This window comes from Arabidopsis lyrata (assembly GCF_000004255.2).
Source record: "Arabidopsis lyrata subsp. lyrata unplaced genomic scaffold ARALYscaffold_5, whole genome shotgun sequence".
In the NCBI taxonomy this organism is placed as follows: domain Eukaryota; kingdom Viridiplantae; phylum Streptophyta; class Magnoliopsida; order Brassicales; family Brassicaceae; genus Arabidopsis; species Arabidopsis lyrata.
Genome location: NW_003302551.1, coordinates 13,466,333 through 13,484,913, shown reverse-complemented (window position 1 = coordinate 13,484,913; position 18,581 = coordinate 13,466,333). Strand labels below are relative to the sequence as shown.

The window sequence follows — 18,581 nt, the reverse complement described above, 5'->3', positions numbered from 1 at the left end:
GAGCACAGAGAATTCTTCGATGAATTTGGATTTTAATAATCAATGAGCTCGTGATACATTCAAGCCCGACTTTCATGATTCCATGTAAAGCGAATTTGGGTTTCTGGATAACAAATAAAAGGTTTCGCCATACGAAAATTACAAAATCCTTTTCGTTTCATCACACTTATTCAGAAGCCAAACATGAGTAACAAGATGAATTTATGAGATTGTTAAAAAGGGAGATAAAGAAACTCATGAGCTTCCTGCAGCCTGAGCGTTCTTTCTCATCATTACTCTTGCATAGATCTCATAGCAGCATCCTGAAACAAGCACACATCAGAAGGCTATTCAACTCAACACACAATACTATGTCATCAACCCTAACTATATAAACCACACACGCTACTCTACCAAGTGCTGATTATGTTTAAACTGAGGATGCAATAACATTAATGCAATGGAGATACCATTGGATCTAAACCATGCAAATCCCAGCTACTACATTATCTACTATCCAATTTACTTCCACTGTGATCAGATAATGGTAAAGCACAAGAAAATCTTCAGAAAAATAAGGATATATTTCCATCTGCAGCTTTTCTTGATCGAAAGAATATCGATAAAAGAAAAAGCAGTGAATCTCTAAACACTTTATCAGTGACTAACAAGTTCAGATTCATCCTATAATCTACAAGATGATTCACAAAAAGAAACTGATCATTAAACAAAAACAACTTTCCCATACCAGCAACAACAACAACTGTGAGCACATCTCCAATCCTCTTCAATCGGTGCACGCCTTTCTTATGCGACTTAAATCTCCTCAAAGATGCATCTTCAGCCAAGAGCTGTAACAACACAACCATGGAAAAACATGAATCTCAGAGAAACTATCAAAAAAAATCAAATCTTACAGGAGCCCTATCCCGCTTTGCCTCGCTAATTTCGATTCGGCCTTGCTTACCGAGACTTTCAGAACAATTAAACTACCTACAATTACTATTTGACACACAAAGATCCTTCCAAAACAAATTTTCTCCTTTTCTGAACAATCTAATCTGACCGAATCGATCCCTGATCCCTACCCTAGAACAGAGATAAATGTAAAAGATACTTACAGCTTTCTCGCGAGCACCTAGCTCCACATGGAACCCACGACGGGATTGAGCTAAAGCACCATCAGTCTTCTACAAAAGATCGAACGATCCTATCATAAATCAAAAGAATCGAACCATATCCGTTAAAAGAGATTCGATCCAAGAACAAAACCTGTGAACAAGATCTGAGGTGAGACGAAATCGAGGTGTTGAGTAAAAACGCCATTTCCGATGAGGAGCCAAAATTGAAACAGTGAGATTATAGCATATAAGCAACAACGGAGACGAAATCGCAGGAGTCTTTTCCTGTAAATTTCTCAATAATATACGGCTTAAATTGTAATTTTGTGTTTTCTGTTTTGACCCATACCTAAAGCATAATTTCATTTTGACCCCGAAGTTATATAATTGATATTTGTAGACCTCTTCCGTTGTACTGTTATGAATCTGGTATTTGATGCAAAACAATTGTGTCATCTTAGTAATTTTGTTTTATATTTATCAGACTAAGAGCAACAAGTCAAGAAAGACACAAAACAAACGAGTTCTAATTCTGGTTATCTAAACTAAATCAGAAAAACCCACAAGAGGGCATTCATCAGGAGATGCCACTCTAGCTTTTGCTTTTGGTTTAGCAACAGTCTTCTTGCAATTGCTGCAGAGCTTACCATGCGTATATAACAGACAGTTCAGATCAAACTTGAGCTCATCCGGGATCCTGCGGTTGAGATGAACGTAGGTTTTGTTCCTGTCTGCGGTTTTGGGGACCCAACCTAACGCCTTTGCGATCTCAAACACCTGTTTCAGTCGATTTTGTATATCTCATTTTTGATCTGCTTGACTCAATGAAAAACAACAACCAAGCGCCAAGAATATCAAGAAACACTCACATGGGTGTCTACCGGGAAATCATTGTGCTGGAGATTGAACATCAGAACACAAGAAACCTGTCAATTCATCGATACCACCTCCTACGTCAGTTTCCAAAGTTTATCTTGACTCTTATTGTTACATTGATACCAAGAGTTAGGTGTCACAAGGACTATGAATAAGAAGCTTTAAATTGTTTCTTTCGAGTGAGCGAGGCTATTACCGTTTTAGGTCCTATTCCTTTAAAATGAGAGAGCTCAGTTTTTACTTCTTCGACCGATAAACCACGCAGATACTCCAAACACAGTACTCCTCTTTCGGTCTGCAAACGGTTCAATATATTCTTGATACACACCGCCTTTTTCGGGGCCAATCCTCCACATCTTATAGCACTCTCAATTGATTTGGACTCAGCAGCCAAAACCTACAATGGAATCAAAAGAAGAACCAAAATCAACACAAATCTTTTCCATTAAACAATGTCAAGATTCATTTCTTCAAAACTTTTAACCAAAATCTTAAGTAGAATTAAGCTCAAAGATTCCCCAATTTGTCCAACAACATGCTTTAATTGAACCATCTTTATGCCTTGATCCATAACTAAATCTTAACCTAAACTCATAACTATATCAACATCACTAATCTTAAAACTTCACAATACCTAAAACTTACATCTTCCCAATTCGGAAATGCAGCTTTAAGAGAAGCAAAAGCCCTTTGGGAATTGCTCTCAGTTGTGTTCTGAGAAAGAAGAATTTTAACCAGCCCATCAAGTACACTCTCCTCTTCCGCTTCATCCAATGGCTCAGATTTCATCGTACATTGTGTATCGTGACCATCGACGGCGGAGAGTGATCGGAGTCTCTGACGACGGTAATTGGCGAATTCTGGAGGGAATCCATGGAGAGACAACAAAGCATCCCTTACTTCTCGGCACTCTTCAGCGGTAGGTCTAAGAAGTGTAGGGTAAGGATTGCTGCCGTCGACGGTGGATTTAATGGCCGGAGTTTTTGATTCGCCGTCGTCTTGGTTTAGGCGTTTCCTTTTCTGGGCTTTACTCATCTCGTAGGAAAACCACCGACCGGTGCAATATTCGGATCGGTTTACTCTCTTGTTTTGAAGTGATTTATTCTTCTTCTTACCCACAAAATGACAAAATTTAGTGGAATCTGGATCGGTTTACTAAATTCTGTGTATACGAAAATTAGACCCGGTTTCCTAAATATGCTGTTTTTTCTAGGTTGTATAAATGATAAGAAACAAAAATTGTTGCAATTGGTTTTAGTTATGAAATCATAAAGTTGTGACAAAAAAAAGAAGCATAATTAAAAGGAATACCATTAATAATTTAACCAATATGTTAGATTATATATAAATATATCAAAATCATTTCGTTGTAATCTATATTAGTTGCAACCTCTAACTTACTCATTGTATATTTCATATCTCCATATCAATATACTATTTTGTTTTTAAGCTTCACCATGATCCGTCCATAATGATATGAAATGGGTTAGTTCACGGACATACCGATCAATTGACAACTATAAATATTAGCAAATTAGACGAAAAAAAAATATATATATTAGCAAATTAACTATGTTCACAAAGATTTACTTATATGATATTAGATTTTAAGTACCAATTTTCTTTCCGGTAATCTAAATGATTATACATGGGCGGATCCAAAACTTATTTTAGTCCGAGGCACAATTTTTTACATCAATATTTTGTTTTATTTTTTATAAATTTATCTTATTTTCTTTTATATTTTAAAATTTTTTCACTACTATTTCATTTATCATTTTGAAAACATATGTTTTAACAAAATAAACTAAACAATGGTTTAAAATTTGTTTAGCTTTTTTTTTGGTAGTGTTAAAATTTGTTTAGCTCGACCATACCTAATATCTCATAACTAACGTTTTCACTTAGCATTTATGTAGGCTAAGAGACATTTGCTTTTTTTTAGTTGGCTATTAAGACATTTTTAATGTTTTCTTTGTATAATAACGTGGTGTATTGTAGTTATAACAATCAAAAGTACTTGAAAAAAAAAGTGTAGGGCACGTGCCCACCCTACTCATACCGTAGATCCGCCACTGTGATTATATATGTTATGAACCTAGTTAACTTGCTACGTCTGCAGACCCAACCTGTCCATAAAGCTCCCGCTTTAGGCACAAATAAATATTAAAAAGTTGAGGCATCATTTTGAAATCTTAGACAAGGGTTCAGTGTTAAGTGTAGTGTTAAGTGGTGTAGTGTTAGCTGTCTAGGATTATTTTTTCATGGTCAAGGGTTCCAGTGCATATAGTTACATTTATTTTGTCCATATTTTCTTTTTACCTTGTTCTGTTTTTCACAATAATGTGAGTTTTAAAAAAAAAAAATTATGTCGACATAGTTTTCTTAGTATAAATCATTGATAAATATATTTTTGATAAGTAATAATATCATATAACATAAAATAAAAACTATTATGTGTAATCAATAAAATTTCGTTAAAAGAATATTAGACCCTATTTTGTTATTTTGCTTTAGGCCACCAAATTAATAGGACCACCTTGTACATCTGGTTCCTCTTTCACCTCTAATATCCGACTATCTTTTCCTCAAACTCCAACTCCTCTTTTTGAACTTACTGAACTCCCGGCCCTCGCCATATCGTATTCGGGAGAAGAAAGAGCGGCCAGTGGCGGAGCTAGAATTTAAATTTACCGGGGTCAAAATATAAAAAATATTTTAATAAAGTGTGGTTGTTTTTTTTCTTCAAATTATATTGCATATAGCTTATGTTTTTTTTATTACATTTACAAAAATGAAATTCTGATATTTATAAAAACATTTGGTTTGTCTAAAACATGATAATAAAATTAAAAACAAAGAAACTTATATATAACAATTAGTGGTTATAGTCTATATCATTTTGTAATATTAAAAAAGTTATGGTTTAAGGGGTCAAAAGAGTAGTTTTCATATTAGGCACTGGGGTCAATTTATAGGAATTTAATCAAATATCTATGTATTTGTTTAAATATGCCATAATATTAGTTTGATTTTGAAAATTCACCGGGGTCAGTTGACCCCCATGTTTCTATGCTACCTCCGCCACTGAGAGCGGCAATACTAAACTTATACAACGGTTATGCCTTAATGATAATGTTATCTCGCATCTTTATTTTTTGTTTTAATAACTCTTATAAAACCTAAACATTTTATTTTAATGACTATTTACATTCTATAACAAAAAAATCTTTATTTATTAGATGTTAAGGCATTAAAAGATCTAAATTTGTTTCGATAGATGGAGCAATATATGGGCTCAGTCCATAACTCTTCAAAAATTAAGCTAAAGCAAATTGTTTCATACCATGCAACAAGAGTTTAATTACTAATTAATACTCCCTCCGTTCTAATATAAATGATGTTTTAAGCTTTTATTGTTGTTCTTAAATAGATGATGTTTTCAGTTTTCAATGCAATATTAATTAGTTTTTTATTGATTTTGATGATTTATATTATGCAGATTATTTTTCTATTGGTTGATTAGATAATAAATGATGTTTTTGTTTAAAAATAAACAAAAATTAAATGATTTCTTAATCGGTGTGCATTCTCCTAAAACATCATTTATAAAAGAACGGAGGGAGCAGGGGCGGACCCACGTTGAAGGTAGGTGGGGCCTGTGCCCCATACTAAATGCTATAAATATCATATAAGCTGTGCTTTTACAAAAAAAAATCACGTAGCTTAAATGGTTTTTAGCTTAGTGTGCCTCATATCAACCCAAGTTCAAGTCCCCAAACTGCTACAAATGCATTATTTTTTTTTTATAATCATAAAAAAATTTAGCTAATTGAATTATATTTAATATTTATATATGTGGTGCCCTATATAGAATTATTTTCTGGATCCGCCCCGGGGAGGGAGTACTATGTTATCACTTGTAACTAGTGTAATTCGCTCGTGGTTAATTCTTTAGCATAAAGAAGATTCAATAGGGTAACATATAAATAGGGTCCATAGGGAATGTGTGGCTATGTACCCATGACGTGTTTGCATGACGAATGGCAAATTGGTGATTGGATCACATGACTTCTTCTCGGCAGAAGAATTTTTGTAGATTGTTCCAACTTGTACAAATTAAACGTTGACCATGGAATTATTTGACCAACGACTAAATCTTCGTTCCAAATCTTAATAAAAAAATAATTGAGACGGTACACCAAACATTACAAACGTAAAGAGTAACTTCTTGAGACGACTTTTGTTTGTCAACAATCTCACAAATAAAACACGAGCAACTCTTTACAAACGAAATAACGAACATTTTACAATTTGTCGTTTCATTAGAAAAGACAAATCAAAGAAGACTAAAAATCAGATATTACAAATTCACTCCCAAAATTTAAGTCACAAAAAAAGAGTGAAAAAAACACAAATCTTTGAGAAAAAATTTACCAACAAGAAAAAGGGCAAGAAAATGAAAATAAAAATATCAATTGAATAGAGGCATAGAGCTAAAACTGAGAGGAATAAGCGAAACCCCCTTTTTGCCCTCCTTGTTGAAACTGAGAACGACTTAGCCCACTCGCTTCCAACATACGGTTCCACTCACGCGCCTCCGCACCTTCTCCAAAATCACTCCCTCCGCCTCTCAATGCCTGCAGAATCTTTGCCGCTTTCTCCTTCAACCGCCCGCTTCCGCTCTCGCTCTCCACAATTTCCGTCAAAATCTCCTCCGCACCTGCCTCACTCGCCAGTCCTCTAAACCTCATATTCCCTATACTCAACGTCAACAAAGCCCCCACGCAATTCTCACGCGCCGCCGCGTCTGACTCACCTCCTCCACTTTCTCGCAATTTCCCGACCAGTATCGACACCGCGTTCCCGTCAAGCATCGCTCCTTTCCCTTCCGAACAAGCCGCAAGATTACATAGTAACAAAACAATCCGGCTTGCCGATTCACCGGATCTGATCATAGATAGCATCATCGGCACCGCACCGGCTTTAACCAGCCTAGTTCGGTTATTCGGAATCAACGACAGATGATAAAGCGCAAGCGCCGCATCTTGACGAGCTCTCTCGCTCTCCGATGATCGAAGCGCGTGAAGAAGCGGCTCCACCGCACCGAGAACTCCGATAACCATCTTGTTCTCTTCCTCAACCGCTAAACTAAACAAAGCTCCGATTACATGTTCTTGCGCCTCCGTTGATCCCGATTTCAAAACATCGATCAATAAAGGAACGAATCCTGACCGTACGATTTTCAATTTGTTAGGTTTCTCTAACGAGAGATTAACAATCGATGCGGCGGCGTTTGTTTGCACGATGTTGTACCGTGAAACGATCAGAGATCGGAGTAATGAGAGAATCCGATCAGTGCAAAGAGAGATTCTCGTGCTCTCGTTTGATCTCGTCGTCTTCCTTAGCTGAATCAGACCTTGCTCGTGATCGATTGTGTCTACGCTGCTTAATTTGTTGTAGATCTCTTCTTCTTCCGGTGACATCGGAGGAAAAGATGAATAATCCGATGTAGAGAATGAGTTAGGGATCCGGGTCGAGTGATTAACGGGTCGGGTTTGGTGAAGTGGAAGAGAAGTGCTCGACGAAATTGAAGTTCTTGAACGAGAACGAATCGCTCCCATTACAGATTCATAATCTGAATCCGAATTCGAATTTGAATTCTCAGCCACCGGAGGTAAGATTTCCGATTTAGCGATCCGATGACCCGTACCCGGAGGAATTGAATCCATACGGGTACGAACCACACCTTCGACGTAAGCGTAATCAGGAGGACGAGGATGCTCCATTTTGTTTCTATCGCACCAGCTGAGAATTGTTGATTTCATGGCGAGATTTGGGATTACAGTGGATAAATCCGGTTGAGTTCCGTCGTGAAGCTTCGGTGCAAAACCGAGATTCCGACAAACTTGGACGGAGATACGTTCAAATGTTTGACCTGAAGCGACGACGACGGGGTCTGACATCAAGAATCCGGTGATGGGGCAGAGGAACTCTGTCGGAGTTTCGCCGGGGCTGTTGTGTTGTGGCATAGACGTGGCGGAGGCTGAGCGGTGGTGGTGAAAGGAGAACCATTTGTGTCTACCGGTATCGCCCATTAAGAGACAGAGCTTGAAGAAGAGAAACACAAAGCGAAGAATCTGAGAGGTTTTGTTGTTGTAAGAGATGTTTTGACTTCAACTTTTGAGGTTTTTAATGGGAAGGTGTTTCTTTGATCGAGTCCAAAAGATTCTCTCTGGGTTGATACTAACTACCAACCAGACTCTTTAACTACTTACTCTTTAATAAATAAAGTAATGATTATGATAATCATTGGATATGTTGTCAAACAAAATGATTTTAGGATATTCGGATTTTTTATACTAGTTGTTTATCTACGAAATAAAACGATATTAATGATTTTCTTGAAATAATTTCAATAACTGATAGCTATATTATGTACAAATATGACTTTTAATAAGAAGAAAAATAAAAGAACGTAACTATTAGTGGAAGAGAGTGCAAAAAGAATGAAGACAAAGAGATATAATGCATAGAAGATAGAAGAGTTTTTTGTATAATTATGCATGAACAAAATGATGAGGGTAAAAAAACAATATAGAGATAATTTATCAAAACAGTTTTTAAGCATATTTTTAAAGATTATTATCCATTCATTCTTTTAATATTTACGGATAAAATCATAACTCGTTATTGAAAAAAGGGCTTTCTTTTTTGCTTGTGTGTATGTGTGGTAAAATTTCATAATCTTATTCCTTCGAACTAATTCATATTTGATTTACAGTATATTCAACTAGAAATTGAAAATTGGATAATTATCATTATGTGGCTACATTTCTCTATGACAGTTTTAGTTTCCACATTAAAATTCGACCATTGAATAAGTGGTTAAGCGATTTAAGAAAATTATGTTTGTTTCGGTTTACTAAAATCGGTTTAGCTATTCAATTTAGTTATATTTGGTTTATATATTTGATATTCAATTATTTAATTTTTATTGGTTTGGTTATGGATAACCTATTAATCCATTTTAACCAAACCATTTCAATCCAACTCATGAAACTCATTAAACCATTCAATCCACTAATCCATTAATATCTAAATTTTCAACTCATTAGAGCAACCCCAACGTTCAAAATCCTTATCAGTTTCTTAAAAACAATATTTTAATTATTTTAATATAATTAATTTATTTTTATATATTTTTGATCATAAATAACAAAATTGACAAGTTATATCATGCCATATGTCACTTGAGTTTCTCAACCTCTTTCAAAAAATCCTTGTTTTAGAACTTTGTCTTTTTCTCTTTCATACATATCTATTACTTTTTATTATTTAAAATCAGAGAAACCCACTAAAATACTCCCATTGGGGTTGCTCTTAAATCCATGAGTTGGATTGGTTTGGATTGATCCATCAATTTTAAACCATTTTGACACTCCTAAATAAATCTTATAGTGGACCAAGAAAGGGTTACCAAAGGGCGAGGATATAAATTTCTATAGATTATGGGCAATTTGTCTTTAGTTAAGTCATAATTTAATAAGCATGATATAATTAAGTAATCCTCATTGACAAAAATTAACAAATTAAATTGATTCATGTACAGCATCATCAGCTGATGACACAATTCAAGGCGTGTTACAAACCCGTTAGACATGAGAAAAGGTATTGAATTTAAGATTTTTTCATGGTTTCGATTGTTTGACTAAAGTTTTAATGGAAAAATATGTTTTTGTTATCGTCGGAGAAATAATTCAATCATAAGGGGGAATAAAGAAACCAATACCAAAAAGTGACAACACACATTCTTCAAAGAATTGGATTAGGTCCAAACATTGTGCAACAAAGAGATTCGATCTTGATGCATGTTCTTCAAGCATTAAAAGGCTCTATGCGGATTGTGAACATAAACCTTAAACACCGAAATGGTGTTAGGAACTTCAAACCTTAAAAAAAAATTAGTTATTAATTTATAGAAAAATGAAGATACATATAGTAATTTAACCATCAAGGATAGCCATATTATAATGGGAAATACATGTAATAAAATTTTTGACACAAAATTTAAAATTACATAAATAATATTTTATATTTACAACTAAATAAAATGTAGCATGTTGTTCTAAATTGACGTGCCATAGCAAATATGATACAAATTTTCTCTGTTTTTTTTTTCATGTTTGATTCATTATCTTGTTTAATTAAAAACTTTTGACAGCAAAACTACTGTTGACAATGACGAACCTAGTGGCCAATATTTTTTCTTTTTGCCAACAGTTGGGAAATATTATTTAAAAGTTGAAGCTTTCTTGATATAGTTTTGTATTGGTATGTAAAAACATAATAAAACTGTTTTTAGTGTGAGCTATAGTATTTATGAATTATGACACACAACATATCAAACAATTAGAAAGAACATGGCGACAACAAATCGAAGTTTTCTCTTTGGTTTTTTATTATAAAAAGAGAAACAAAAGCCTTATGGCTATTTTTTAGGCCAAATATGGCAAGTCCTGGATACAAGAAAATCAAGGCAAGTGCTATACACAATGTTTTTAAAAACAAGTTTGTAGTCATTTTTTTGTTAACAGATTCTCGCTAGTCGCAAGTTGAATATACACATATTGTATTCGTCCATATATGTCCCAAATATACAATTACTTCTCGGATTCACATCCATAAGATTAGTTTGTGTGTCTGAGATACTTTAGACGTTCAAGAATACATGCATGGTATCCTAGATTATAACATAAAATGTTCAAATACTTTATGCTTAGAGACAATTTCCTCGAATAGATCCAGTTTCTATAGAGAAATCTCATGTAAGCTGTACAAAGACGACGAAGAAGCTTGGAAAACATTCCACTGATATTTTTTTAGAATTTTCCAGTGTTGATCAAGTGAGTAAAAACAGATTGTGAGTTACAGTTACAATTATTATTTAAAAAAAAAACACACAAAATCTTTGTTTTCGTTATGACAGTTTGAGCAAAGTTATCCATGTATTCAGTTGTTTACTAGACAATTTTTCGGTAGAATATATATGAGAAAGTTTAAAAAATGAATGAAAAGCTTTTAGTCATGAGAGAAAGAAAAGCCTAATCTTTGTTTTTCGTCTTTTTTTTTTAGATCAAATTCAAGATTTTTTTTTCTTCTGTAAATTTTTTATTGTTGGTAATGGTCGTTTAATGGTAAATAGTTTTTTTTTTTTCTCGGACAGTCATAAAGCATGATGGATTTGTTGTTCGAGGCATGCAGTGGCTAGTTACCAGCGACGAGATCTATTATAATAAACATACTCGTCGAGTCAGTAGCTATTAGAGAACGCAAATGAACCATGAAGGAGGAAATCGAACCGGGTCAAGGTGATCTCTAAATGTGGCTTGCGGTAGAAGTCAAATGGGGGATTGGTGGGTTCATTGCGTGTCAAGTGTCAACGGTGATACACGACATATCTCCTTTAGATCTACAGCGAGTGTGTTTCTGGATGTGAATCCAAAAAAATAGTATTGATTCTAAACCGGATCGAAATTAGGTTTGGTTTCGGAAGTGGGTATTGGATGGCGAGGAGACGACAAGGAAAATGATTAAAAATCTGTGTTCCTTCTTTTGGTTAGGTTTGAACCAAAAATCATGAATGGCAATTGTGTTAAACTAATTAAAAACTCTCATCATTGGATTATATAAATAAAAAAACTTTTGTAAAGTATTAATGAAAATCCTAGATTGCGTTCAAAAATTAGAACGGTTCGTATATATTTGAGTATGCTTTTAGAAGTAGAAGAGTAGTATTCATGAAATAGAGCTATTAGTATTTTTATTATTGTCATCATTCATCAATAACATTTCTAGTGTTTTTTTTTTTCTATTATAAATATAATAATAATATTTTTAAAACATATCAGTTTATATTTTAAACCTATCTATAATCTAAGTTATGAAAGAAAAAAAAACACTAGAAATGTTATGGATGCAATAATAAAAACATAAAATCTATATATTTCAAGAAATAAAGTAATAAATATACCTAAATTTTATAAAAATGTCAAAATGTTGAAAAGATATAAAATTATAATTTTTAATTCTAAAATCTCAGTCTTTTTAAATATTGTTCCTTTTTTAAGATCATCAGAGAGAGAGAGAGAGAAGAGAAAAGGAAAAACAAAGGATCTTCCATGGGCGATCGCTGAGAAGATCCCCACGAACAAACTCATAAAACTCCTTTCAATCACGAATCTTCTTCGATATTTGATCTGGTAAGCTCTGATCTTCTTAAGTTTCGCTTTTTTAACTATTGGGGAAATCTACCTTTGTATCAAGTTTCTGCCGATTTCTTCTCTCTAGTTAGAGTCAATTAACAAGCCCTTTAATCTCTTCGACGCAGCTACTGGTTAATATTTATGTTAAATTACATCTGGGTTTTGTTTAATTTGTGTCAAAAACCATGCTTTTATGTTTGATTTGCACTAAATCTTATTTAGGTTCGATTTTAGTGAAAGAAAGGCTTAACATTTGTGGTGAACTGAAACTTTACGATATCTGATTACGTTAGTGTTGTGATTTTGTTGGAAGGGTTTTGGAAATGATTCCACATTGTATCGTTCGATCTCATTGACTTTTGTTTTTTTGATCTGTTTCTCAAGCCAGATTCTTTATGCTTAGTGTCAAAACTCAAAAGTGACAACTTTGATCTTTCTTTGATTGGTGTTTTTTTTTTACTAATTCTTTTGAAGGTTTTTTATTTCTCGTGAAAGTTTGAAATGGTGCTGGTATTGGCATTGGGGGATCTTCATGTACCCCATAGAGCTGCTGATCTACCTCCTAAGTTCAAATCAATGCTTGTTCCTGGGAAGATTCAACACATCATCTGCACTGGAAATCTCTGCATCAAAGTAGGGTTCTCTCAAATATTTACTCTTTACATCTCTATTATGCTTTATTTGTTTCGTTAATGTCCTTGTCTGATGTAATTTTTTTTGGGATACTTACTTATGAGGAATATAAGTAGATTCAGAACGAGAATAGACTCTAATTTCAAGCTTATATGCTGATTCTTATCTGATACAACCTACTCTAAGTATATCCTGTATCGGGTTGTTCAGAAGTAATTTCTTACTTGGTTGTGTGAGAATTACTGAAAAATGGAATAGGAGACGCAATAGTGATTGTTCATCTCATGTGATCTACTCGGAGCTTGTTCTGTATCTTCTGGATTGTGCAGATTTTAATTCGCACCTTGTAGTGTGAGAGTCGTAGAATATAGGAAGATGAATTTCATTACAGTGTTAGTTTTAGATTTGCTTATGACGGATGGAATTGCAAAGTGATCAAGTCAGCATCGATGAGTCATTTATGAGAATTCAAAGATATTCTTTTAGTTGGAAGATGTGTTGAGAAATTTATGAGGCGTTTAGTTGATAACCATTTTAGAGGAGTTGCAGACCTGATTTATTCTTATGCTGTGAAGTCTTTCCTGGTTCATGTTTGTGGTAAGCTTAACATCTTTTGACTGTTTTAGGAAATCCATGACTACTTGAAGACTATCTGCCCTGATTTGCATATAGTTCGAGGGGAGTTTGACGAAGATGCGCGATACCCTGAGAACAAAACCTTGACTATCGGGCAATTCAAGCTGGGACTGTGTCACGGCCACCAGGTTCAGTTTCTCTTCTCTTGCACATTTCATTGTGAGCTTTACGAGTTAGACACTAGCATTTTGCTTCATATGAATAATCCCTCGTATTATACATCATCTGTTCCTCGGAATTTCCAGACTAGAAAACTGAATTTTGTTTGCCTTTTAGATTTTGCTCGCTTATTGCTATTTGCATGACAATGTAATCAGGCTCTGATTGACAAAATTCATCACATCAAATACTTATTCTGTCTAGTCATTACGTTGTCATATGGTAAACAGTGATAAATTGCTTTTGTCTAGATGCCTCTAATCAACACATAACTTTTTCTATTTATGATAAAGAACGTGTTTGGAGAATAGTAAACGGGAAAGTCAGTTTAAGTACCATTGATTTTCCATGTCAATGTTTTAGACTAAAATATGAAAGAGATGCGTCCTTTAGGTTTGTTTTTCTATTTCTCCACGTCTTGTCATCATGAAAATTGGTTTTATGGTTCTTCCATGTTCCTTAGGAAGCAATGGTCAAGTCAAACTAAACTTTAAGAACTTATTTGCAGTGGTATGAAAAAGAGCTTCTCTATTTGTTGTATGTACAGGTGATCCCATGGGGTGATCTAGACTCACTCGCCATGCTTCAGAGACAACTCGGCGTGGACATTCTTGTAACAGGCCATACCCACCAATTCACAGCCTACAAACATGAGGGAGGCGTGGTGATAAACCCGGGCTCTGCAACCGGAGCTTATAGCAGCATAAACCAAGATGTTAACCCAAGCTTTGTTCTTATGGACATCGATGGTTTCCGAGCTGTGGTCTACGTCTATGAGCTAATCGATGGAGAAGTTAAAGTCGACAAGATCGAGTTCAAGAAGCCCCCTACTACCAACTCTGCTCCTTAGTTCATTAAAAAAACCTTAAACCGTCTTATGTTTTCGTCTGAAATCATCTAAACATTTAGAACTTTCTTGTGGAAAATAATCTTTTAACATTTTGCAAATTGAAGAATAAACAACTTTTAACAAATTAATTTTCTGCAAAAGTCGAATATTTTTATTGGGCATTACCACAAGCCCCAAATTATTTCTTTAATCGGAAAGATTAAGCCCTAAAAACCCGACCCGACCCGATTAGTGAGCAGTGAATCTGAAGAGCATAACATGCAAATAACTCTCGCCGGGATTAACAATCTGAGACGGAAAATTCTTGTGATTGACGGAATCTGGGAAGCCTTGCGTCTCCAAACACAAGCCACCGTATTTCTCATAAACGGCTTTACCTTTTCCGACGACACGTGTCATCATATTACTCGTGTAAAACTGAACACCAGGCTGATTCGTCCACAGCTCCATCTTCCTTCCGGTGACTTCCTCCGTCACAACCGCAGTTTTCCTCAGATGTTTCCCGATCGGTCCGTCGATGACGTAATTGATGTCGTAACCGCCGGGTAATTCGTGGATCCGGCTTCCGATCTCGCGAGGCTCGAGGAAATCGTAAGGAGTTCCGGTTATGGAGGTGATTTCGCCGGTGGGGATGAGTTTATCGTCGACTGGAGTGATTTTTCCGGCGAGGAGTTGGATTTTGTGGGAGAGGATGTCGCCGGAGTTGTGGCTGTGGAGGTTCCAGTAAGTGTGGAGAGCTAAGTTGATCGGTGTTGGTTTGTTGAGTGGTTTTGCTTCCATTTTAACGCCGAGTTTGTTTTCTCCGATCAACATGTACGTCACCTTCACCGTCACATTTCCCGGGAAACCTGTCAAAAATAATTGAATTACATTTCAGTTTTCGAACGACGGAAAATAAAAAGTTCATAAAAAACTCGAAAGTTTAGGAAATTTTGGATTAATGTGAAATCAAACATCCACAAAATCAATGGATACATTTGCATAATGGCGAAGTAAGTTATATCACAATTGTTACCAAAAAAAAAAAAAAAGTTATATCACAAAAAAACTATATACCTATTTATTTGTATAATGAAATTTTATTTGTATTTTTTTCTACGAAAACGCCAATTTTATGTTTTGTGTTGCAAATTTTTTTGATTGGTAATTTTTTTCATAATCGCATAGAAAACGTAATTTTACCGTTAAACGCGTGTTACTCATCGGATTGGTAGTTTTCGAAAAATATATTCTGGTTGTTGTAAAAGAAAAGATATATATATATTTTTTTGGTATATTAAAGTGAGTAATAGTATGGGTTAGAATAAAATTAAAAAATCTTATAGTTTGTTTTTATCTCACGATGATAAATTGATAATAATATCTATTTAATATAAATTACCTTCTTCACCATCGAAGCTATTGTATGTGAAAGTAATGTGGCTAGTGGGAACATAGTTTTGGACTGACCAAATCACATCGCTAAATCCCTTTGTACCACCTGATTATTAGTTTTTAATAACAAAAACCATCAATAACAATTTAAATAAATAGAAATGAAATCAATTGAAGAATTATTATGCGGTCGGTTTTGTACCATGTAGAGTGTTATGGCCTTCGTTGGGATCGGTTTTGTATAATTGACCATTTAATTTGAACTTAGCACCTCCTATTCTATTTGCCACTCTTCCCACAATTGCTCCAAAATATGTTGTATCATTCTATACAAAAAGAAATTCCAAAACAAAAAAATTATTATTAAATTCATTGTTTCTAACAATAACGCCTATCATCTCACGTGGGTTATACAAAAGTTAAATTCGTTTTTAATAAGTGGATAGGCGTGACAATCTTAAAAGGAAAGGCTTTTTCCAGCCGGACATCGAGTTCTATCCAAACCCCAAGATTTTGACCAAAACAAATGTGATAGCAAAAATTAGGAAATGAGAAAATTTTAACTCAAGATAAGAAAATGAAAATAACCTTGTAACCATCAACAGTATCAAATCCAAGAACAACATCGTCTTGTTTTCCTGAATCATTAGAACAAGAAAACAAAAATCAGATTTAAAACAGAGAAAATTCACCAGTAAAAAATGGAAGAGAGACAGAGGGAGAGAGACCATGTCTGTCAGGGAGGAGAAGAGAGGTCATGACAGCACCATAGTTAGTGAAGGTAACACTTAAGCTTCCTCTTGTGAGCTTATAGGTTTTGATCTTTTCACAGAGACTGTAATTAACACAACATAACAACACCATCAAAACAGACACACCAAGAACGTGTAATGACGATTGCTTCTTCACCATTTTTTTTTTCCAGATCAATCAGGATCTATGAGTTATGTCAGAGAAACGGAAAAGGAAAGAGAGAGAGAGAGAAAAAAAAAAAGATTGGATTTATCTTCTTGGTATTGTGTTGTGTATTTGTATCCTATTTATATTAGTGTGGATGAGAGAGATTAGAGAGTATTATCCCAAACTTTGAAAAACAAAATTTCTTTGTCTGTAATTTAGATTTGTACAAGATATTTTTAGTCTTCACCTTTTTATTTTAGGACTTTTCGTTTTACAGTTTTTTTTTTTTATAAATTTACAAAAATTTGAAGCATTTTAAAGTTTTTTAATATTTTACATTTTTTTTGTTTATAAAAATACAAATATTTGAAGCATTTGACTGTATATTCGAATTCTTCTGTTCTGTTTTTTCTTCCACGAATAGTTGTTATTCTATTTGTGTATATACATTTTTTCTCTCTTTTTATTTTCCTTTTGTCTTTTCATTGAGTTTTTGGTATGTGTGCGTGCTCTCGTGGTCACGAACAATGTCCCTCACTCTTAAATGCACCCACGGACCACTTGCAAAAAGTAGACTATTTTGATTTTTCTCTCTTCTAGTGGGTAAATTTCTTGAATTTGATTCGTACTAATTCTCTTGTTTGAAAAGTTTATACTAGTAAATTAAATTGTAGGTTTGACCAAAAAGAAAAAAAAAAAAAACTAAATTGTAGGTTTAGACCAGTAAATTAGTTTATATTTGGAAACCACTCGTTGAAAATTTTAACCATTTTTGTTACCTTCTAGACATTGGAGAGTTATACCACTTCATTGGTGTTGGTTTTGTTTTGTACACATTTGATTTCTATTAAATTTTGAACTTAGCTCCTGCAATCCTATTTTAGTCCACTCTTCCAACAGTTTCCCAAAAGTAATTTGTCTCACTATCCTTTTTTTTTTTTTAACACAATCTCACTATCCTTTAAAAAGAAGATTTGACACAGTAATTTTTTTAGTTTGGTCGAAAAAGTAAGAATAGACAAAACACATAGGATTAGGATAGGGGCAAAAGCAGAGTAAAGAAAGCGAGAATAAAGGGATAAGATGAAGAGACTCATTATTTTTTTTTTGGGAAAATTGGAAATAAAGGATATCTATTTAAAAATTTGTCTATATGCACCTTTTTTTTGTAGATTGGTCAAATAGGTTTTTTGAAAAATCAAAACCCAACTTTACCCTTATTTTCTCTCAAAATTAATTTAAAAAATAAAACTTCATAATTGATTTTACAATTAAAATAGAAATAGAAAATCACATAACCTCCAAATAAATCAGAGTCTTTCATAAGACCTTAAAAGACTAAAAGTCTTTTTTCTTCTCGAAGACAAACTCTCGGAGAAAAAAACAAAGTGTGCTGCCGGCGAAAAAAACAAAGTGTGCCGCCGGCGATTCCTCAGCCTTCTCTCAAGCGTTGTCGCCGGCGAGTCGTCAGCCGTCTTGCTTCCTCTTGATATCAGCTTGAAGCTCTTCCCGGTTCGTCTTTCCCTTCTCTGTTTTTTTCTAGGTCTTCACATGTTGTTCCCCAATTTTGATTCTTCTCTATACACTAACAACATAAAAATAGATTTGTTTATAACTTTGAATTCCTGTAACTTGATTAGAGATTTCAATTTCATGAGTTTTAAACTTCCAAATTTCAATTGAATGTAGATTGAATAAGTCTTTCACTCTTTGATTCATGTTAATGTATATGTGTTTGGGTTCAAATTCATTGATTTATGTAGATTTTTATGTCTGAAAATCAATAGA

The 18,581-nt window shown here is 34.2% G+C and overlaps 5 protein-coding genes across 7 annotated transcripts; 1 reads left to right on the top strand and 4 right to left on the bottom strand.

The window, feature by feature from the left end:
• Window positions 1–12: 12 nt before the first annotated feature.
• On the bottom strand, window positions 13–1,379 carry LOC9311937 (succinate dehydrogenase subunit 7A, mitochondrial). 2 transcript variants are annotated; one of them, XM_002875823.2, is made up of 4 exons: window positions 1,252–1,379; window positions 1,101–1,169; window positions 728–830; window positions 13–302 (listed from the first exon to the last, which is right to left on the bottom strand). In XM_002875823.2, the coding sequence occupies exons 1-4, from the start codon at window positions 1,303–1,305 to the stop codon at window positions 235–237; spliced, it is 294 nt and encodes a 97-aa protein (XP_002875869.1). In that variant the 5' UTR covers window positions 1,306–1,379; the 3' UTR covers window positions 13–234. The 2 variants fall into 2 exon arrangements, with proteins under 2 accessions (XP_002875869.1, XP_020882190.1); XM_021026531.1 differs by having other exon boundaries at window positions 1,101–1,166; window positions 1,252–1,378.
• Window positions 1,380–1,552: 173 nt separating this feature from the next.
• On the bottom strand, window positions 1,553–3,073 carry LOC9311936 (putative DNA glycosylase At3g47830). The gene is made up of 4 exons (XM_002875822.2): window positions 2,622–3,073; window positions 2,173–2,373; window positions 1,970–2,026; window positions 1,553–1,877 (listed from the first exon to the last, which is right to left on the bottom strand). The coding sequence occupies exons 1-4, from the start codon at window positions 3,009–3,011 to the stop codon at window positions 1,641–1,643; spliced, it is 885 nt and encodes a 294-aa protein (XP_002875868.1). The 5' UTR covers window positions 3,012–3,073; the 3' UTR covers window positions 1,553–1,640.
• Window positions 3,074–6,235: 3,162 nt separating this feature from the next.
• LOC9313644 (U-box domain-containing protein 39) lies at window positions 6,236–8,242 on the bottom strand. Its single transcript, XM_002875821.2, has one exon. The coding sequence runs from the start codon at window positions 8,072–8,074 to the stop codon at window positions 6,473–6,475; it is 1,602 nt and encodes a 533-aa protein (XP_002875867.2). The 5' UTR covers window positions 8,075–8,242; the 3' UTR covers window positions 6,236–6,472.
• A 3,789-nt stretch (window positions 8,243–12,031) lies between these two features.
• LOC9311935 (vacuolar protein sorting-associated protein 29) lies at window positions 12,032–14,643 on the top strand. 2 transcript variants are annotated; one of them, XM_002877529.2, is made up of 4 exons: window positions 12,032–12,238; window positions 12,716–12,874; window positions 13,501–13,638; window positions 14,217–14,643. In XM_002877529.2, exons 2-4 carry the CDS (start codon window positions 12,743–12,745, stop codon window positions 14,517–14,519), a joined length of 573 nt encoding a protein of 190 aa, XP_002877575.1. In that variant the 5' UTR covers window positions 12,032–12,238; window positions 12,716–12,742; the 3' UTR covers window positions 14,520–14,643. The 2 variants fall into 2 exon arrangements, with proteins under 2 accessions (XP_002877575.1, XP_020881002.1); XM_021025343.1 differs by having other exon boundaries at window positions 12,112–12,238; window positions 12,737–12,874.
• On the bottom strand, window positions 14,596–16,985 carry LOC9313643 (aldose 1-epimerase). Its single transcript, XM_002875820.2, has 5 exons — window positions 16,622–16,985; window positions 16,482–16,531; window positions 16,096–16,219; window positions 15,901–15,999; window positions 14,596–15,367 (listed from the first exon to the last, which is right to left on the bottom strand). The coding sequence occupies exons 1-5, from the start codon at window positions 16,803–16,805 to the stop codon at window positions 14,748–14,750; spliced, it is 1,077 nt and encodes a 358-aa protein (XP_002875866.1). The 5' UTR covers window positions 16,806–16,985; the 3' UTR covers window positions 14,596–14,747.
• Window positions 16,986–18,581: the final 1,596 nt, after the last annotated feature.